The following is a 23,222-nucleotide window of genomic DNA, read 5'->3' as shown; positions in this document are numbered from 1 at the left end:
TACTATACTATTATATTGTAATATTATTAGTAATGTTAAATAAATAATTTATTTAAAGGCGACTCAGAGCCGCTTACAAGATATATATATATACGTACACTATATTATATTATTATTATAGTACAATATCAGTATTAAATATTACTATATTGTACTATACTATTATATTGTAATATTATTAGTAATGTTAAATAAATAATTTATTTAGAAAGGGACTCAGGGCATCTTACAAGATATACACTATATACGTACAATATATTATATTATTATTATAGTACAATATCAGTATTAAATATTACTATATTGTACTATACCATTATGTTGTAATATTATTAGTAATGTTACATGTAATATAAATATATAATTATAGTGTCATATTAATATTATATTGCATTACATTATAATATAAATATATGTATGTACAATGCCTTCTGGGGATGGAAGTAAAATCCCAATATAGGGTGCGTCTACACCACTAATGGGCAAAGTTCGGCCCTCCAGACGTTTTGGACTTCAACTCCCACAATTGAAGTCCAAAACACCTGGAGGGCCCAAGCTTGCCCAACGCCTGCTTTATACTTGTCTCCTGTGCTATGCTAATAATATAATGTAATATAATATATTGTACATACATATATTTCTCATATTATAATGTAATGCAATATAATACTAATGCGGCTGTTAGGAATTATGAGAGTTGATGTCCAAAACACCTGGAGGGCCCAAGCTTGCCCAACGCTTGCTTTAGTGCTTGTGAGTCACTGTAAGTTGGATCAATATAATATAAGCTGCTTTCTAAGCACTCTGTTGTGATCTGTAGCATCAAAGTGCATCTCCCACCCAGAAGAAGCCAGTTAAAAAGGCGTTGAACTGTATTCCTTAATGACAGTAGGTGCACCTACACTGTAGAATGAATGGGGTTTTGATGCTACTCATTCCTGCTGTGACAGAATGCTTTGGAATCCTGGGAGTTGTAGTTTTTTCAAGGCTTCTTTTGGCCTTTTCTGCCCAAAAAGGACTGGTCCCTCATCAATCTACAGCTCCCAGGATTCCTCGGTATATAAATAGTATTCATTCTGGAGTATTTGTATTTATTTATTGTATCAAAAACGAAACGAAGGTACAATTGTAATGTATTTAAAAACACAAACAAGGTTAAAACACTTTGCATTATACTAAATATCCTTTGATTAGTAGCTTTGCCATAAGGAATTAAAGACATGGATGTTTTGTCATGCCTTCAACTGATAACTCCTATGACATACTACTTGTATCATGACCTGAATCATCAGTCAGACTGAATTCCTATATTACATTACTATTTAGATCTTGTAAGTTAAACTGAATTGACTGTGATCTTCTTGAATCACTCTGTTTTCATATTTCCTATACTGTTATATGTTTCCATTCACCCTACTGAACCAATTATGCCTTAATGAGTTTGTATATTGGACTCCCCCCCCCCCCTTTAAACTTAGTCTTTTGTTGCTTGTCTATTATTGTTATGCCGTTTTATGCTTTTTAAATTCTAATTTGTTTTGCTTTGCTTTTAATTGTACTCTGCCTTGGGCTTGGCCTCATGTAAGCCGCCCCAAGTCTTTTCGGGGAGATGGAGGCAGGGTAGAAAAATAAAGTTCGTCTTGGAGTGCCTCTGGTGTTGCTATAAGAAGGTTGTGCATGTGGCAAGGCTTAGGATGCATTGTAATAGGTGGTCTGTAGTTTGCTCTTCTTCATTCTACAGTGTAGATGCACCTTTCGTAGCCCACTACTTTGCAGGCTTGTTGTAGGGATCAGGTTGGTAGTAGGAGAGTCATGTTGTTATTGGAAGATAAAATTGGGTTTTTAAATTTTTATTATTTGCGATTTATTAGTTGACTTTTATTTTTATCCTACCTTTCTTCTACTATAGGGACTCTAGGCGGCTAACAGTAAATGTTAAACAATGCTTATCAAGCTATAGTCAATAGGCCAGCATAATTAAACAGTGCTAGATTTAGATGTTTAATTGGATAACTCTACATGGTGTTGCTTTTGAAGACTGTTTGGAAGCTTCAAATGGTTCAACAGGCAGCAGCCAGGCTGTTCACCAGAGCAGTGTACACAAAGAGGACATCCCTCCTGTTGCGTCAGCTCCACTGGCTGCCAGTCTGCTACCGAGCACAATTCAAAGTGCTGGCTTTAATACAGTGGTTCTCAACCTGGGGTTCCCAGATGTTTTTGGCCTTCAACTCCCAGAAATCCTAAAAGCTGGTAAACTGGCTGGGATTTCTGGGAGTTGTAGGCCAAAAACATCTGGGGACCCCAGGTTGAGAACCACTGCTTTAGTATATAAAGTCCTAAACGGTTTCAGCCCAGCTTACCTGTCCGAATGTATCCTCTCTATTATCCAACAAATGTATCTCCCTCTATTATCCACCTCAGAGCTAAGATTGTCAGGGGAGGCCCTGCTCTCAGTCCCACCCCTTTCGCAAACGCGAGAGGTGGGGACGAGAGACAGGGTCTTCTCAATGGTGGCCCCTCATCTATGGAACTCCCTCCCCAGTAAAATTATATTAGCCTCCTCCCTCCAGGTCTTCAGAAAAAAACCCTAAAAACTTGGCTCTGGGATCCGGCTTTTGGTCAATAATGGGAGCGAGGCAGTAAGAGGTTGTAAATTGATTTTAATGATGACCCGAACTGGCCTTGGAATATGACCTGGACGATGTGATTTTAATGGTTGTTTTAATATTATGTTTTAATTAGTTGATTTTAATGTTTTGTTGATTCTTTGATGTATGTACACATGCGGCATTGATTAGTTGCCTTTGTATGGTTGCCTTGAGTCGCCATCGGGGTTGAGAAAGGCAGGATATAAGTATCGTAAATAAATAAATAAAATAAATAAATAAATAACAAAAACATCCTCTAGGAAGAAATTACCATAAGGAATTGTATCAGTTTAATAAATGGTAAGCAAACCCAAATACCCAATTATGACACAGTTTGAGCATCCTTTATCAGGAAATCCTGAATTGCCCAAATGGCTAAGATAGTACCAACTTTATTTTCTGAGGGTTCAGTGCACCCAAACTTTGTTTTGTGCACAAAATTATTTAAAATAATTGTATAAAAGTACCTTCATGATAGATATGTTAGGTATATATGAAATGTAAATGAATTTCATCTTTAAACTTGGGTCCAGTTGCCAAGATGCTTGTATGGACAAATATAGGTACAGGCAGTCCCCAGGTTATGAACAAGATCAGTTCTGTAGGTTTGTTTTTAATTTGTTTGTAAGTCATAACGGGTGCATTTTAAAAGTCTATCTTGAGCCAATATATCTTTTTAAGCTTTGAATAGCATAGGTTTGAGTTAACACCCCTGGGGTGTTTGCTTTGCTGTCTGCGCCCCTCTTCAGGAGATTTTCCTTCACTTTCTGTCCCTGTGAGAATTGGATTCTGAAAAAAGTGGCTTCTTGTGGAAACAAGGATTGGTGCTAAAGCTGCAGTGGAAATTTCTTTTCTCCATGATAAAGAACTCCTTCAGGAGTGAATTTCTCTTCCGAGAGGTAGATTTCTTTCACTATCTATTGTCTCACTTGCGTTCTTAACCAGGACTAGTTTGTAAGTTGGATATTTATAACTCTGGGTCTGTCTGTATTCCAAAATCTTGAGGTGGGGGGGGGGGGGGGACGGGACCTGAAATCCAAATCCCTTCTGGTCCCAAGTAAGGGATACTCAATCTGTGCTTAAATTCAGTAGTTACTGAACCCAGATTCAAGACAGTATCCACTGGTGTAAACCTCATGCTGCTCTGTTACAGAAGCGCTGGAAGATGTTTTGCTGGCCAGTTAAATCCCATTTGTTTCACTGCCTTGTTTCCCATTTAGATGTGAGTGTGTCAGTTCCTGGTAGATTTTCTTCTAGGGTGAATGTGGGTAGTAGCATTTGGCTGTATGGTGACGTGCCTGCAATACCCAGAGAGGTTTGGTTTGTTGACTTACATGCAGGGAAACATACTCTGTGGTTGTGGTACGTGTTAGCATGTTTGCACGGGAATATATCCCATTGCACCTAGAAGGACCCTGTTTCATAATCTTGCATGGATTGGGACATATGGCAGCTTGGAATGCTATATATATCCTCCATTGGAAGCACTGCTATGATTAAAATACTCACCATATGTTTTATAGTTCCCCTGAGGCTGGGTTTAGTTAACTTGTTTATGGGTTTAAAAATATTCCCAAGAAAGTCATGCATTTATGCTGTTGTGGCAACTATAGTACCAAGTACAATTATTTTTAAATTTCTGAGTGTCCTCCTCCACACTCCTGCTCTCCTTTTCCACAAATGGTTTGTGACAGATAGGGGGAAATAAACTTGCTTGCAATATGTGTAATGATTGCACAAGTTGAGTGGAGAGTATTCTTGATTCACACCAAAAAAAGAGAGGATAAATGGGATTTCTGAACTTTTCATAATATGGAGAATGTGGATGTTGCTAAGAACGATCTTTGAACTTGTTAGTCAATGTCTTGGTCTTAACATAGGGAGATAACTTTCATATATACTCTGTCAAAGCACTGGTTCAACTCTGACTCTTAATGACTGTCCAAAATCTCAGACCAGGTTTTTTTTTCAGCCTTGTCATCTGAGATCCGTTTAGCTGAGCAGGATTGAATTTAGCACCTTTGTGCATGTAAAACACCATTTACTACTACGCTGTATGAGTTCTCAGTGTTGAATGGAGGTTGCTAGCTTATTTAATGACAGTCAGGTGGCAGGCTGAACCCGAGAAAGGTGATAAGAATAGCACTCTGCTTGGGTGCTGCATCTGAACTACCCTGGCACAAGGGGTGTTGTGAGGGATCTTGCAGTGTTGAAGCAAAGTGTCCAGCATAAGGCTTCATTGCTCTAGTAAACTTAGCTGGCTCTCCTTGCCCCACATGTATGTATTATGACAGTACTTTTGTAGACTGATGTCAGATCATATATGGAAATGGATGCCTCAAAATTAGGAACTTACTTGCATTCAGGCTGTCATTTTCTTGTGTGATAGATACATTTCTGAAGTATTGATTACTTGGTTGTGACTGAAGGCATTTATTTTTGGGGGTTTTTAAGGACAGAGGTAACAGACGGGGTGCTGATGTTATTTAGTTAGTTTGTCAGAGGTGGACAGGCCCGTAGCCAGGATTTTGATTGGGGGGGGGGGGGCTGAGTCTGAGTGAAAGACGGTCTACCCTAGCAAACCTTTTGTATCGTTACCCCAATACCCCCATGCATATGAGATATATTGAGCATGGTGATCAGATCATCATATGGATAAACATAACAGTTTAAATAATGTACCAGTAAGGCCTTTTCGCAGACCACCATGAGAATTTCGGGGGTGGGGGTGGGCTGAAGCCCCTCAAGCTCCCCCCCCCCCCTCGGCTACATGCCTGGAGGTGGATATAACTAATGAAAAGTATTGGATAGGAGGACTGTCTTTTTAAAATCAGTATATGTGCTTTTCTGTACAAAAACAACAAAGCAGCAGCATTTTCTACTAGAGAAACTGAACACATATTGACTGTTGCCAAATAACCTCGCTGCATTGTAGAAATGGAGTGGTGGGTTTTAATTTGTCTTTTTGGGACTAAATGATTTGTGAGGATTTGGGGGGGGGTGGCTTTTGAGAAAGTAATGTTGACAGGGATGTGAATTAAAATTATATAGATGCCAAATTAATCTATGGCCCCCAATTAATAGTTTTCCCCCATAACAGTCTAGATCAGGGGTCCTCAAACTTTTTAAAGAGAGGGCCAGGTCACAGTCCCTCAAACTGTTAGAGGGCCAGATTATAATTTGAAAAAAGCATGAATGAATTAATATGTACACTGCACATATCTTATTTGTAGTGCAAAAAAAACCCCACTTAAAAACAATACAATAATTAAAATGAAGAACAATTTAAACAAATACAATGTTATTGGTATTTCAATGGGAAGTTTGGGCCTGCTTTTGGCTGATGAGATAAGATTGTTGTTGTTGTTGTGTGCTTTCAACTCATTTCAGACTTAGGTTGACCATGAGCGAGGACCAGGTAATTGACCTTGGAGGACCATATCTGGCCCCCGGGCCTTAGTTTGAGGACCCCTGGTCTAGATGTTACATATCCTGAAAAGAGCAATCCTGAAGTGCATTAGGTTTTTATGATCGTCAGGGGCTGCTGTGATTTTATATGGTTTTAATGATATTGAATACTGTTTTAATACTTGTATATTTGAAGTTGTATTGCAATGCTTTAGTTGTGAACTGCTTTGAGTGTCCGTAAAGAGAGAAAAAGTGGGATATAAATATAATAATAATAATAATAATAAGATAAACAAATTCAGCATATTGTTTGTTGTAGTCCTACCTCTTAGTAAGAAAGACAGCATAGCAGTGTGTTTTCTATCGGGAAAGAGCGAGGGAAAGAACTGTAATTTTCAATATTTTATTAGAGAATTTCTTTAAGATGATGTGCCTTTGAGACAACTTGGTTGATAGTTCTGAATACAAATAAAATATTTCTTAAATCAACTTTGTTTTGTTCTGGTAGTACACAAATTTCTACCACTTTTAATGAAGTTGTCTTACTATAAAGTATTTTGGATAGTTTGTGTAATCTGCACCAAAATGTTGTTTCAGGCAAATAATATGAGAGTGGCAGAATATTCTACCACTTTCTGCAGTGCAGCTTTAAATAAAGGTCACAGAAGGACTTTATAAAATGTTTGATTCTGTTTCAGATTCTGATAAATACTAAATAGTTTTGGATGAATACTGGGAAAGCAGATGCAAATATATTGGGTTTTTGTCTTACTGTTGATCTTGAATTAAAATAATTTCAGATTGTTTCACCTCAGTAAATGACTTGATGTAAAATTGAAAGTTGATCTGTGTTCCTGAATCAAGTGTTTACCCAGAACTCAAAATGTACAGCAACAGACCTTGCTCTTCCCTGGAAAAACAAGTACAGCACTTGTTTTTCTTAAGTAATGTTTAAAAATCGAAACATATAGAAATACTTGCAAGTTCTTGTTTCTGTACTTTCCTTATGTAATCAGAGTAGTCATTTCCATTCATCTTTGCATTTATCTATTTTAACTGAATTTCTGCACGAAAAAAGCCATATTTGAACAGGAACCATTAAAAATTTAGGGTCCTAAAACATGTAAGGTGCTAGTACTGTTAGGAAGTCCTACCTCAAACTTTATTCATACTTCTTCAGTGACACAAATTAGTTACATGTTTATTGCACAAATGTTAATAGTTAACAACAAAAGAAGCAACTTTTAAAAATTGCAACCTGTTAGTTAAATGGAATTTCCTCTGTTGTGTACAGGAATTCAAAGCTTTTTATTACATATCTCGATCAAAAGGATAATATAGTTCACTTATTAGTGCATCTATTAGGCTGAAATTCTGTTTCAACATTATCTTGAAGTGAAACTATTAGAATTTAGTGGGACTTATTTCTGATCAGGCATATATGGGATCATGTTAGAACCTTATAACAATTTGTGTTTAAAAATTAAATACCACCTTTGTTTGCTTTTTTTTTTTAGCAATTTTCTCCGGAGCTTGAATAATGTGTGATTCTAAAATACCAACTCAGAAAATAATTTTATTTCAATTAAAAATAAATATCAGAAGTGAACACTGAAACTTTTGTTGACAAGTGTTCTGTTTTTTCAGATTAACTGGTTCAGCATGGCAAACCGGGCAGGCTCCACCCTATCCTCCCATTTCTGTGCTATTTAAGCTTAAGTAGGCTTACACATAGCCACTTATCTGGCTGCCTATTAGTAAAACTCCTCAGATAAAAAGCCTAATGACACCAGATCATGTCTAATTCTGGAACTAAGCAGGGGCAGCCCTGGTAAGTATTTGGATAGGAGACTGTCAGAGGAAGGAACTGGCAAAACTGTCTCTGAATATTATTTGTTTAGAAACCCTATGAAATTCATAGGGTTGTAATAAGTTGACAGATGATTTAAAGACACAGAAACACATAACAGTGCAACACGGAAGTCATCTCAAGCTGACTCTGCTATTTGGACTGATGTAGTACAAATTGCTAACACGTATAGACAAGTAGCAAGTAAAAGATGGGAGTGATATTTCTTTTCCTCTTAATTGCAAGGCTGTCTATGAGTATTGGAAACTTTTAAAATTCATTTAAACCAAGATCACATGGCATTAGGAATAACCTTGGTTCAGGCATGTTTTAAATGATTAATCTTAATGTTTAATAGTAATAATATTTTCATTTTAAACATATGTTTCATTCTGAATGTTGGAGCCCCCAGTGGCACAATGGGTTAAACCCTTGTGCTGACAGGACTGCTGACCAAAAGGCTGGCACTTCGGACCTGGGGGCCAGGGTGAGCCCCCATCTGTCAACTCCAGCTTCCCATGCGGGGACATTAGGGAAGCCTCCCACAGTATGGTAAAACATCTGGGTGACCCCTGGGCAAGGTCGTTGCAGATGGTCAGTTCTCTCACACCAGAAGCGACTTGCAGTTTCTCAAGTTGCTCCTCACATGAAAAAAAAATCCTGAATATTATGATTATGTTCAAAAATTTGTAGAAGTAAATTCTATTTATCTTTTAATATGTAACCTATGTCATTGGAGTTTATATGTAGAGTGGGTTTAGTGGAATATATGAAATATATATGGTGCGAGTATAATGTATTTTTTCCATTTTGCTGCATAATTGATTTCTTGTTCCCCACTTGCATATTTGTTTCTCATCTAATGTCCATGGCAATACTTCTTTGCTCTTCAGCAGGGATCTTACCATTTATTAATACCTGATTGAAAATTGGACCTTCTGTAACCCTTGTCTGATACTGATTTGCACCAAGCAACAGTTATCTGTTGGTAGTTGTCTGAAATTTAAGTAACAGCCAGTTGTGTAATTCACTCACCTTTTCACATTTGCACTACAGAAGGTGCTCTACTTTTGTAGGGCTTAGGGACACATGATCTCATAAAAGAGGGAAATATCAAGAAAAAGCAATTTTAATCTGAGGGAACACGTTTGTAGGTCCTCCAGTGCAACTCTATGGTCCCTTTGCATTGGAACATACCCATATTTACTCGAGTCTAATGCGCACCTCAATTTTCAAAACCCTGAAATAATGATGATGATGATGATGATGATGATAATAATAATAATAATAATTTTTTGCACAGTGACAAAAAGTGTCCTCTTTGTAATTTGGCCAAAAAAGGTGTGAATTACAGTGGTTGCATGCTTATAATTCCTTCTTTAAAAACAAAAGTGTTAGAACACCAAAGCTTTCAGCAATGGCAAATACATTTTTGTGGGGAATCTATGCTGTAGAATGAATCCACTTTAACTACACTGACTGAGTGCTATGGGGTTATGGGGACTGCCAAAAAAGGTTGCTGCCTCACCAAACTACAAATCCCAGGATGGCACAGAATTAAATTAGAGATGATATTCCTCAAATAGGAGGTTCAGGTGCAGCTCCTGAAGTAGTTTCTCCTTTTGCAGTGATAGATTATTTTACTGTTTCATTTTGCTTTATTAGTTTCAGGCTCCAGATTTTCACCCTCCTATAGTTGAGTACCAAATGTGTAGACATGATGCTATGCAGTGGAAAAACACTTGTGAAAATAGTGGAAATCAGGAAACCAATAAAGAAAAGGTGCAAGACCCAAACATCTGGAAAGTTTAGAATGCAATCAAATGCATATGGAGGTAAAGAGTAATTAGGGACATTGTTTATGTATAGCTTAGAGGAGTGTGGCAGGGGTATACATTAATACTATAGTCAATAGGTTTCAGGCTCATCTCCCAAGAGGTTAAGAAAAGAAGTAGTTACACATGGCCTCAGCATGAGACTGATAAATAAACCTATGGAATCAACCCTTCTATTGATTTACAAACTTTTGATCTCAGAACCATACCAATATATTTTTTCAGGGGCCGTCCAATCCTAGCAGTTACTTTGGGTTTTCAAAATATTTTCCTAAAAGCATATGATTGTTGGCAATGTAATATCCATAAACTGAAATGCTGATTGAAAAACGGTGTATGGGAAGAGAATGCATAGGATCACACTTTACTATTTAGTTGCCTGTTTCTACAGATTAGAGATAACCTTCTGCAGCATTTTGCTGTCCCTGAATAATTTTTTGTCATCTGTAAACTTCATTGCTCTAGTCAGAGTGAGACTTGCCCAATATCACCCAGTGATTACAGAACATTACAGAACCTTGGGAAATACATCCCTCCATTCAGAAAACACATCCATTTTTTTTTCATAGTCTACTCTTGTTTTTTAAATAGTTTCTGATCTTATAAGGGATCTTGTCATAGACTCAAAATTTATACAGGTTTTCATAAAAAAGGATTTTCTCAAAAATGTATGGAATTTTAACATTGCGCCCACATGGTCACTGATACTCTTAAAGAACTCTTAAGCATTCGTAGAAACACTATAGCTTTCCAGATGTTGTTGAACTGCAGCTCCCATCTTCCCTAATCAACTTAGGTAGTGGTGAGGTATGCTGAGAGCTGCAGTTCAGTTAGGTGAAGGCCTGCACAGTTCCTACTTCTGCTCAGAAACATAATTTTTGTGAAAACCTTGTTGACACATTTCACTAAGATATCCTTTATGCTTGGCAATTTTATCTTTAACACTTTTGAACCATCTAGGAACAGATGTTAGCTACCTTGCCTGTAATTTCTTTTATCCACCCCCCCCCCCTTTTGAAAAAATGCCATTGTGTTGAGGACAATGTTAGAGTGGTCATATTTGCACTTAGCAACCAATGAATAAGTGCTCTCAAGACCTGGTGACACTCAGTTCCATCTCTTTGTTGTTGAATTCAGTTATTTATTTATTTACTTACTATATTTCTATACCGCCCTTCTCAGCCCGAGGGCGACTCAGGGCGGTTTACAAATCCGGCACAATTCGATGCCACAATAATATATACAGTTAAAAGCATATAAACTTCCATAAAATTCCATAAACAATAAAATCAATAAAACAAAAAACACAAATCCTCCGTATCTAATTTCCAGAATCTTTATCTGATTGGAATTGTCCAGCCGTTCCGAGGTCAAGTAATTATTTGCTACATTGCATTTGAGAAAGCCTGCTCACAAAACCAGGTTTTGACTTTTTTTCGGAATGTTAGGAGAGTGGGAGCCGATATAATATCTCTGGGAAGGGCACTCCATAGCCGAGGGGCCACCACTGAAAAGGCCCTATCTCTCGTCCCTGCCAACCGAACCTGTGATGAGGGCCTCTCCAGAAGATCTTAAATTCATGGATGGTTCATAAGGAGAGATACGTTCAGACAGATAAGCAGGGCCAGAACTGTTTAGGGCTTTATAGGCTAACCTTTTCAAACCTTTTAGGAAATAAATCAGTTCAGGCATATATATTATCTGTCTTTCACAGTGAAGACAGACATAGAGAATTAATCCAGCTTCTCTACAATTACCTTATCATCCTTGAGTACATTTTTAATTCCCTTCTTGGGGAGCCGCCAGAATAGAGATTACACACTGTTGTCTTGTGTGTGTATGCATGTGCTTTCAAGCTGCCTGTTGACTTATGGTGATCCCATGAATTTCATAGTATTCCTTGCCTTTTTAAAGGCAAGGAATACTCAGAGATGGTGTTGCCAGTTTCTTCCACTGAAATGCTTACAGTACCTGGGATTCCTTGGTGGTATCCCATCCAATTACTAACTAGGACTGATCCTGGTTAGTCTACAACATCAGATAGGATCTGGTTTTTGCAGGGTATTTAGGGTAAAGCCGTTGCTAAGTGAAATAAGCTGGACTGATCATAAAAAACAAACAAAAAACCTGACATGTTAGATGGGGCGCATTCCAAAGGGAACTTGTGCTATATGATGTTATCTGATAACACACATAGCTGTATTTTGCTATGCTGAACAAGTTTATTTAAGATAACCAGGACACTGTGAAAAGTTTAGAGCTGGAAAAAATGAGTAAATGTAAGAGTGGAAAAAAATCCTCTTTGAAGAACTGTTTTTATAGTCCAGTAGGCTTAAATGTAGAGAGGGAGAGAGATACGACTGAAGTTTTGAACAAGATTGGAAGATTTCAGCTACTTGTCTTGCGTTACTGTCTAAAATATTTTATATCATAAATAAGTGTAGAAAACAAAACATGACTATGAACAGTCAAGCACTCTATCAGAGCCTTTCAAAATTTAATTGTTTATAGTGTTTATTTATTTATTTACAGTATTTATACCCCACTCTTCTCAATTTCCTCTCAATTGCTTGTAATGCCTCAAATAAATAGAGAAAAGGATTTCCCCCCTGAGATTGTTACTGTTTAAGTTCTTTGTGTTTCATGCATTGGTTTTATATATATATGTGTGTGTGTGTGTGTGTGTATATATATAAACAAAAACAGAGACAACTTGTATCAAGCACACGCTGGTGTGGTACGCCTAAGATTGAGTTTATAAAAATTCTGCACTGTGACACCCGAAAGATTAAAACAGAAATTATTAAATAAGCTTTCATGGAGTGTATTTCTCAAAGTGCAAGGAATGCCATTTTGAGTTGGCAAATATATATACTATACATATACATTGACCTCATTTATAAGTTGAGAGCTTGTTTTGGGGGGCTAAAACTATGTATTCTGATATGACCTGTTGATAAGTCAAGAATAAAACTATTGAATGTGATCTGTAGGCAATGCTAACATTTTAGATGACTTTGTATTTTATGAGACTTGCTACTTGAATTTTATATGCAGATCTATATCTGCTGTCTACTTCTTGCTGCCTCTATATCTCGATTATTTGAATATTATGAAATGTTTTTATGATACCCATACACTTTCTAGAAGCTAAATTATAAATATTTTTAAAACAGGCTAACAAATAAATGGTTTAGGTTTCAGATATGATAGTAACATCTAACATAAAAATTAGAATTATGTAAGAGAAAATGTTTCAATAAATTACCTTGATTTAATAGTAACCAAATTTTAAACTATATCTTGGTTTTTTCCTCAGATTTTGAACCTGACAATTGTGCATCTGTGTGCATCTTCAATGTAGACCACTCATCGTCTGTAAACCATCCTATTTGTATCCCTTGTCATGGATTTCAGTCACACCCATCTCCCTTGTCTTCTCCTAATAGACTGCAAGGTCATAAAAGCTACGAAGGAAGCTGTGAAGTTTCAGAATCCAAATACAGTCCACTAGGTGGTCCTAAGCCTTTTGAATGTCCTAGTATTCAAATTACTTCTATTTCTCCTAATTGTCATCAAGGAATAGAAGTCAGTGAAAATGAGATGCACACAAATGGCCCTCAAAATGAATATATGGAAAGGCCTTCAAGGGACCACTTGTATCTTCCTCTTGAGCCATCTTACCGGGAATCCTCCCTTAGCCCAAGTCCTGCTAGCAGCATTTCTTCTCGGAGCTGGTTCTCAGATGCCTCCTCTTGCGAATCAATCTCTCATATTTATGATGATGTGGATTCAGAACTGAACGAAGCTGCTGCTCGATTTACCCTTGGCTCACCATTGGCGTCTCCTGGAGGTTCTCCAAGGGGCTGTCCAGTGGATGAATCTTGGCAACCATCTTATGGATATGGGCAGGTCTTATCACCTAGGCAATCCCCGTGTCATTCTCCTAGGACTAGTATCACAGATGAAAATTGGCTTAGCCCCAGGCCAACTTCAAGACCATCCTCAAGGCCTACCTCACCATGTGGGAAACGGCGACATTCTAGTGCTGAGATCTGTTACATTGGCTCCCTTTCTCCTCACCATTCTCCAACCCCATCACCAGGACACTCCCCTAGGGGAAGTATAACAGAAGACACATGGCTAAATTCTTCTCTCCATGGTTTGACTCCTGGCCTCTCACCTTTCCAGTGTTGTGCAGAGACTGACATCCCACTTAAAACAAGAAAGACCTCTGATGACCAGACTGCCATTTTATCAGGGAAAATAGACCTTTGTTCTGAAGAACAGGGCAGTTTATCACCATCCCTTGAAACTGCCATAGATGATAGCTCAGGATCCCAGCATACATTAAAAAAAGACCTGCCTGGTGACCAATTTCTTTCTGTTCCTTCACACTTTACCTGGAATAAACCAAAGCCTGGCCATACTCCTATTTTTCGGTAAGTAATTTTATGATAATGCAATAGGTTTTCTTTATTTTGCGATATTAAGTAGATGTTCTTTTATCTTGAGCGGGAGATTATTCATATACTCTGATGAAATATATTCATTCTATTTAAACCTTTTTATTGTTAACACTTTCTGGCATCTAGTTCCTGCTAAATTTCAAACAATTATCTAACAATGTTGGAGAACCTTTGGCTTGCCAGATATTGAATTGTACTTCCCATGCATGACGATTAGCCATGCTAGCTAAAGCTGATGGAGTTTGTAGGTCGGTTTTGTAGGGCCAGTGATTCCACACTCGTCTTACTGTTCTGCAGATTATTTGTGAATAGTCTGTGACTTAATTAATTATTAATAACATTTCATTAGTGCTGATTCCTTGAATGAAAATGAAGTTTGTGGGTGTGTTATAGCTGAAACTATAACACTATTGGAGGCTGTTTTCTCTAATATTGTTTGGCATAATACTTGAATTCAAATATAATTTGGTGCACAAGTGAGCATTGCAACATCCCAGTTTTGTTCAGCATTTTATTCTGTGGAATGGAAGAGATCTCCCACTTTAACAAGTCATAGGTTAGGATCAAGTTCAGAAGTGGTCAGAATGGGTGGACTTAGCTGTGGTAAGGAAAGGGACTGGGTTATTGTTTGAACCACAGTTAAGGTTAATCGCTTTTTGGACCTCTGATGCAAAATTTGAAAATCTAGACTTTCCCTATAGTTGTTTGTTAGAGAGTGTTATGGAAGGGAAGGTGGTGTAAATGATCTTGAAACTGCTGCATGTAACACTATTTTAGTATGATGTGCAAACTGCATGCTGTGTCTGATGGTAGAGAATTATTATAGTTTTGCTCTAATTGTATTTCAATAAAAACATTCCAAGATATACAGATTCCATAATGAACATGGTGACACTTCTTTGCATTTTGTGGAGCTACGTAACTTCTTATTGTCTTGGGAGCTGTTTGCAATCCTAAAGGCTAACGAGTTTCTGTAGGAAGGTTGTTACAGATATTTTTTAATTTATTGATATTTGAAATGTGTGGTCAATAATCTGTCAGGAGGAGCCATAAGGGCAATATTCCTGGATATGGTTGTTCTGGAAAACATCCAGTTACTTAAGCAATCTTAATTTGAAAGTCTGTCCTTTCATCAGTACCCCAAATTATAATTTGATTGAATTTGAGTAAATAACTTGACCCAAAGCCAGGAAACATTTTTCAAGGTATGAACCTGTTTAGTTCCAATTAGTTGCAGTGAAGCCAATTTTCTCAACCTTTTACATTACTCTTGTCCCACATAAGTCTAGGTGTGAGATAGAATAAGTAGCAGTTGGAACTTAAATCAGATTAAATGTGTTTGCTAGCTCTCACTAGGATTTATTGGATCAATCACTCCCATCCAAAAATAGTACTGTATATGGAAGCTTCTTAAAAATTGATCCTTTTTGAAATCAAATGTCATATTTTGGCGTGAAAATATATTAAGATCATGTAATGATTAACATTCTACCTATTTTGTAACTTATAATAACAGTGGGAGAAGTAGATTGAGAATTTAAAAATTAATCTGTCCTGTAGAGGTTCTGTGGATGTTTAGACTAAAAAAAGAGAGCAGAATACTTGGAATATTAACATGAATCATGAATATAATCAAGAATGCTACAAAAGAAAAAAATTGAACTGTGCAGGGGACAAGGACCGTTTGTTTTGTTTTGTTTTTTTGCTGTTGTGCTACCCACCTCCCTTTAAAACCATGTTTGTGCACATAATACCAAATCATATTACTTCCACTCACAATTTCCCACTCATATATGGATTTAAAAAGGCTTTGCGGCGAGGGTTCGGGATCTAGATCTCTGAGTTTGCACAGATAGTTTTCAAATGCAGAATCAGCTGAAGATAACGCAGAAAATGTAAAAGTGCTTTGGGTGGGTTTGGTGGGCTGCAAGGGTGCTTCATGGGATGTATCACTGGGACACAGGAGTTTCATGCAGCCCATATTTTCCTTATGTCTGTTCTTTGACAAATCATGAAGCCATTTGAAGAAAAAAAATTGCTAACCATGGAATTGACTAGAAACTATTTTTTGCTAAAAGCACCAGAAGTAGAAAAACAGCCAGTGGGACTGCTTAATTATACAGGTCTGTAGAACACAGTGAACGGCTGGGATTAAAAAAAAAGAAAAGAAAGAAAAACAGAAAAAATGTTTGTTTTTTTTGGGGAGAGGTGAGGCATATTAGACCTATCAATCTACATCCTAATTCCTGTTGGTTGACCGCTCATGTATTTATTCCACCATCCCCAAATCACTGTTGACATTGTTTGTTTGACTGGCTTCCTTTTATTAGATCACTAGCCGTCCCCCTGCCACACATTGCTGTGGCCCAGTCTGGTGATCTGGAAAATAAAGTAATGAGAAAGTGTTGGTTTCTAATATATGAAATTTCTTTCTGCTTGTGGGTAAACAGTATTTTGATTACGTTTTCTTGCCCTGGTGAAGGGAGTTGGACCAGATGGCCATAAGTATTTTCTATTGGTCATAGGGGTTCTGTGTGGGAAGTTTGCCCCAATTCTATCATTTGTGGGGTTCAGAATACTCTTTGATTGCAGGTGAACTATAAATCCCAGTAACTACAACTCCCAAATGTCAAGGCCTATTTCCCCCAAACTCCATCGGTGTCCCTAGTTGGGCATATGGAATATTCGTACCAAGTTTGGTCCAGATCCATCATTGTTTGAGTCCACAGTGCTCTCTGGATGTAGGTGTACTATATCTTCCAAACTCAAGGTCAATGCCACCAAACCCTTCTAGTATTTTCTGTTGGTCATGGAAGTCCTGAGTGCTACGTTTGGTTCAACTCCATCATTGGTGGAGTTCAGAATGCTCTTTGATTGTAGGTGAGCTATAAATCCCAGCAACTACAACTCCCAAATGACAGAATCAATTTTTTGAGTGATGGTCACTCCTTTTTTTAAAAATTAAACTTTATTTGTACCCCGCTAACATCTCCCGCAGGACTCGATGCGGCTTACAAAGGCCAAGGCCTCAACACACAATACAACAATACAAACCCTAGGCAAATTAAAAACAATTAAAGCAATCTAAGACAACAAGCAATGAACAATCCACTAAGACACAATAAAACTGGGCCGGGCCAGAGTATAAGAGTTAAAAGTGCTGATGTGACAGGTGTCTTGTGGTCAAATTTGGCAGCTATTCGTCCAGTGGTTTTTGAGTTATGTTAATCCCACAAATAAATATTACATTTATAGAGAGTGGGGTGTGGTGTAGTTTTTGAGTTATGCTAATCCCACAAACGAACATTACATTTTTATTTATATAGATTGCTACTACTATTTCTGATCTGAGAGGTAGAGTCAGTCTGCAGTGGTTAAGCTGCATAAATAAATAAATAAAGACTGCAGGCACTGTTAACATATTGTACTTTGTATCTTTAATAGAAATTGTACGGATATTTAGCAGACACAGACTACAATTTCATGTCATAATATCACACCCAGACCTCTTTTTTTATCTGTGTTCAGGATCTTCTAACCTAATCAATCTGTTCCTGAAGTACTTTGTATTCTCTTCAAGTAACTAGTTCCCTCTTTTCTCTCCCACTTTTAAAGTCAATTTATAATACTTTGTTTCCATTCCATATATTTTGGAACTGAATTTATACCATGCTAGTTGTTGTTTTCACAGTCCAAGACTATAAAATTTTGTTGAGATTGGTCATTTTGACATAGAAAAGGGAAACATATGTTAGGATTAAATAGGGATGTTGGTATTGCGATATAAGACATCCAGATATACTTGCTATTTGTTTGTGTAATATTTGTTTGTGTAATAATCTCTTCGATCCTCAGGGGAGGCTCTCCTTTTCACCTCTGCCGCTTTCATAGACTTGTCTTGTGGGAACAAGGGATTGTGGCGCAGCTGGCTGAGTGTCAGCTGCATTAAGATCACTCTGACCAAAAGGTCATGAGTTCGAAGCCAGCCTGGGTTGGAGTGGGTTTCCAACCAATTGTGTGTAGCCTGTTGTCGACCTTTGCAACCCGAAAGACAGTTGCATCTGTCAAGTAGGAAAATAAGGTACCACCTTAAAGTGTGGGGAAGCTAAATTAACTGATTTATGAGGCCATAAAGAAGACTCCAGCAAAGCATTCCAGCGGGGAAGCATGCGGGGAATGCGGAAGTGCTTCATCAGCGTTGCAGATGGACGATGAAAGCGACAGCTTCCTGCGGCCAGAAAAGTTAAATAGCCTCTGTGTATGTCTGTATATGTTTGTATGTCAAAAAAAATTGGCATTGAATGTTTGCCATATATGTAATCTGCCCTGTAATCTGCCCTGAGTCTCCTGTGGGGTGAGAGACTTTGAAACTCATTGCCCGGTGAGGTTAGGCAAGCCCCCTCCTTAGATACCTTTAAGAAGGACCTCAAAACCTGGCTCTTCCGCTGCGCCTTCGGAGAGTAACTGCACAACTAGACATTGCTGCTACTCCTCAACGTTTATTCCTACAGTACACTTTCCCATGCTTGTATGAAGGCCTGTTTCCATGCCCCCGTTTTTATGTGCTCTCCCTTACAAATAATCCTCTCCTTTTGTATCTCACCCTGAGTTTTTAGTATTTTATTCTGTACATATGGCCTGCTTATTGTCACTAGGATTGTGATTGACTCTTACTCTATTGTATATTGTTTACTGTATTCTCATGTTTTATGTATTTTATTGTGTTGTTGTCTTATGCCTTGGTTTTATTTTATTTTATTATAATTATTATTGAGGAGCCCCTAGTGGCGCAGTGGGTTAAACCCCTGTACTGGCAGGACTGAAGACCGACAGGTCACAGGTTCGAATCCGGGAGAGCGCGGATGAGCTCCCTCTTTCAGCTCCAGCTCCTCATGCGGGGACATGAGAGAAGCCTCCCACAAGGATGATAAAACATCAAAACATCCGGGCGTCCCCTGGGCAATGTCCTTGCAGACAGCCAATTCTCTCACACCAGAAACGACTTGCACTTTCTCAAGTCGCTCCTGACACGACATAATAATAATAATAATAATAATAATAATAATAATAATAATAATAATAGTCTGCTCAAGTTAAGAAAAGCAAAGTTGAATTTCCATACTCGGGAAGAGGAAAGTGTGACTCCAGATGTTGAACTCATACTCATATTTCCCACCCTTGCTCAGAATAGGGTGCTTGTGTAATTTGAATTGATGCCAAAATTTATTTTAAATACTTTTCAGCATTTTCAATACCATTTTCCCCCAATGGATATATATAAAATTAACAATACATCAAGTAAACAACAAGTAAAGTGAATAATTCCAATAAAATATGAACATGATCTAAAAAGACCTGGTAATGGAAACATGTTCCTAAATTAAATGAATTCCTTGACAGGCAGAGCGCCATCAGTGTGGAAGAGTTCCAGTTTAGAGAGCTGTGGCCCAAAACAACCTGTGCTTGGATGGCGGGGAAAGGGTTTTAAGAATACCAACAATATGAGAGCAGGGTCATACAGAAGACAGCCCTTATACCTGGGTTCCAACTGTTGAGGGCATTAAAAATTAAAAGTGATGCTTTGAATGGTAATCAGAAGCTTGCAATGAGGGAATGTGATAGATGTGTGCCCTTTAATATATCCCAGAGTTCTTTGCACTGGAATGGGTTCCATCAGATTTTAAAATCAAATGTTCAATGCAACTTTGTGTTCAGGTTGTAGATCAGTGTTTCTCAACCTTCCTAATGTCCCTTAGTATTATTATTATTATTATTATTATTATTATTATTACTACTAACTTTATTTGTACCCCGCTAGCATCTCCCGAAGGACTCGATGCGGCTTACAAAGGCCAAGGCCACAAAACACAACACAAACAATATAACACCAAAAGCAAAATTAAAAACAGTTAAAGCAATATTGACGACATGCAATAAACAGTATATCAAGACACAATAAAAACTGGGCCGGGCCAGAGTAATGGCTACAGGATTAAAAGTGCTGATGTGGCAGGTGGTATTCGAGGATTATAGGGCAAGTGCAGTGTGCGGTGTGCAATAATCTTAGTTCTACTAAAAGTGCTTCGAGGACTTGTTATTGGAGATTTCCTATTCTGGAAAGGCACATCGGAACAGCCAGGTCTTCAAGTTCTTTCTAAAGACTGCCAATGTAGGGGCCTGTCTAAGATCTTTTGGGAGGGTGTTCCAGAGTCAGGGGGCCACCACAGAAAAGGCCCTGTCTCGTGTCCCCACCAGCCGCGCTTGTGACGCAGGCGGAATCACGAGCAGGGCCTCACCAGATGACCGAAGTGAACGTGTACAGTTCCTCATGTTGTGGTGACCCCCAACCATAACATTATTTTCATTGCTACTTCATAACTGTAATTTTGCTAGTGTTATGAATCGTAATGTAAATATCTGATATGCAGGATGTATTTTCAAACCCCAAATACCCAATATGCCCACATTTGAATACAGGTAGGGTTGGGGGGTAGGATTGATTTTGTCATTTGGGAGCTGTAGTTGCTGGGATCTACAATCAAAGAGCATTCTGAACACCACCAATGATGAAATTGAATCAAACTTGGCACACAGAACTCCCATGACCAAGAGAAAATACTGGGAGGATCTGGTGGACATTGACCTTGAATTTTTTGGAATTGTAGTTCACGTAAGAGAACGCTGTGGGCTCAAACAATGATGGATCTCGACCAAACTTGGCACAAATACTCAATATGCCCAAATGTGAACATTGGAGGAGTTTGAGGAAAATAGACGTTAACATTTGGGAGTTGTAGTTGCTGGGATTTATAGTTCACCCACAATGAAATAACATTCTGAACCACACCAACGATAGAATTGGACCAAACTTCCCACACAGAACCCCTATGACCACAGAAAATACTACATTTTTTGATGGTTTTTGGCGACCCCCACAAGAGATCCCGACCCCCAGGGTGAGAAACACTGATGTAGATTGTTTATTTTTGTTTTTTGATAGTACCTGTAGGTTTGAGACTACTTAAAACACTGGGTAGGGGAAGAGGTGATAGAGTTGAGTAAATCTGAATGTACGGTATGTTTAACATCCTGCTACAGTTAGTCTTACGTGTTGGAGGCTATACAGTTCTGTTCAAGAGCCTGTTGAAACAGATCTCAATGTTCACAAGTTTGCTGCTTTGGTTGAGAGACCTGGTTTCTTCTTCCATCAGAAATGTCAGAGCTCTCCTTTCATAGAGCCTTCTTCCTGAAATGCAGATTCCTTTGATTATGTCAAACTAAATGTTTTCCCTCTTGCTCTTCAGGATAGAAAAGGGAGAGTTCTTTAAGTAAGGCTTACTACTTTTTTTTCTCTTTTTATCAGTTTAGTGCAAGGGGTTGGGTATTGGTTGCTAGCCAGATGCCTAAAAGTAGAACACGTTCTCAAGATTAACCCTAATTTTGAATTAGCAGGCCCACAATACTTTAATCTTTGTTGGGTTAACATTCAGAGCTGTTAGTGTTCATGTTTTGAAATAATTTCATATCTGGAATACTTTGATGGTGCTGTGTTCAATAATAAGGGATATAAAATTAGTCAGGTTATGTTGAAGAAATATATTTGTTGACCTGAGATAAGTATCTACATAAATTAAGCCAATACTTTTGAAGTCATTATGTGTTAGAAAAACAAATATTTCAAAGTTTACATACTGTTTAGTGTATCTTTTAAACTGCAGATTAAATCTTAGGAGTTAAAACACTTAGATACAGTATGTGTTTGCCTGCATTCTGATTTTCTTTGCTTTAGCAGTGGCAAACATTATTAGACTCAACATTTAAATAAATTTGAGTGCCATTAGGCATTGCTATCTGATTCCGAAACCATTGTTATCTTGTGTTTTCCTAGGCATGTATGAAACTAAAGCTAGTATCGGAGAAATACTCTTTTTATAGTCTTTTTACAGTCCTATTAATTTTCTCAGCCTGATGCTTTACAGATAATCAGGCCAGCCTTGACTATTCGGGCTGGGGTTTATGGAGTTCAAAACATCTGAATGGTTCCTTGTTGGAGAAGGTTATCTGCAGACTTAATAAACGTACATGGCACTGAAATTTAAATAGCGCACAACCCTGCAAAACACATCTATATAAATAAAAATGTAATGTTCGTTTGTGGGATTAATAGAACTCAAAAACCATTGGACGAATTGACACCAAATTTGGACAGCATACACCTAACAACCCAATGTATGTCCTTCACTCAAAAAATTGATTTTGTCATTTGGGAGTTGTAGTTCCTGAGATTTATAGTACATCTACAATCAAAGAGCATTCTGAACTCCACCAATGATGGAATTGAACCAATCTTGGGACACAGAACTCGCATGACCAACAGAAAATACTGGAAGGGTTTAGTGGTCATGGACCTTGAGTTTGGGAGTTGTAGTTCACCTACATCCAGAGAGCACTTTGTACTCAAACAATGATGAATCTGGACCAAACTTGGCACAAATCCTCAATTTGCCCTAATGTGAATACTGGTGGAGTTTGGGGGAAATAGACCCTGACATTTGAGAGTTGTAGTTTCTGAGATTTATAGTACACCTACAACCAAAGAGCATGCTGAACCCCACCAACGACCGAATTGAGGCAAACTTCCCACACACAGCCCTCATACTTAATGCCATCCAGTCCAACTCCCTTCACCAGGGCAAGAAAACATAATCAAAGCCCTCCTGACAAAGAGCCATCCAGCCATAGATATAGATAGATATATATAATTCACACACACACAGATATAGTATCATAGATTTGAAAGGGACACCTAAAGAAGGACAATTATATGTTGCATGTTCCAGTGTAGGCAAAACAGACAATCTCCACATCAACACTAACATAGAAACAACAATACTGTTTACCAACAAGCATAAAGGAATTACATATATTAGAAACCATTACTTTATTTTCCAGATCACCAGACTGGGCTACAGCAACGCGTGGCAGGGGATGGTTAATGATATATATATAGATG

At 37.9% G+C, this 23,222-nt stretch overlaps 1 protein-coding gene across 3 annotated transcripts in view; it reads left to right on the top strand.

Annotated features, from left to right (window-relative positions):
- The window catches only part of NFATC3 (nuclear factor of activated T cells 3), an 86,086-nt gene that overhangs the window by 1,695 nt on the left and 61,169 nt on the right, over positions 1–23,222 (top strand). For 2 of the 3 annotated variants that reach the window (XM_060788498.2, XM_060788497.2), the window contains exon 2: positions 13,060–14,182. The exons of the other annotated variant lie outside the window; for it this stretch is intronic. In XM_060788498.2, the coding sequence (XP_060644481.2) occupies positions 13,060–14,182 (1,123 nt within the window). The remainder of the gene's footprint in view (positions 1–13,059; positions 14,183–23,222) is intronic. 3 annotated transcript variants of the gene reach the window in all.

This window comes from Anolis sagrei, chromosome 8 (genome assembly GCF_037176765.1).
Source record: "Anolis sagrei isolate rAnoSag1 chromosome 8, rAnoSag1.mat, whole genome shotgun sequence".
In the NCBI taxonomy this organism is placed as follows: domain Eukaryota; kingdom Metazoa; phylum Chordata; class Lepidosauria; order Squamata; family Dactyloidae; genus Anolis; species Anolis sagrei.
Note: the sequence above shows the minus strand (reverse complement) of the source record. Positions and strands in the feature narration are given on the sequence as shown.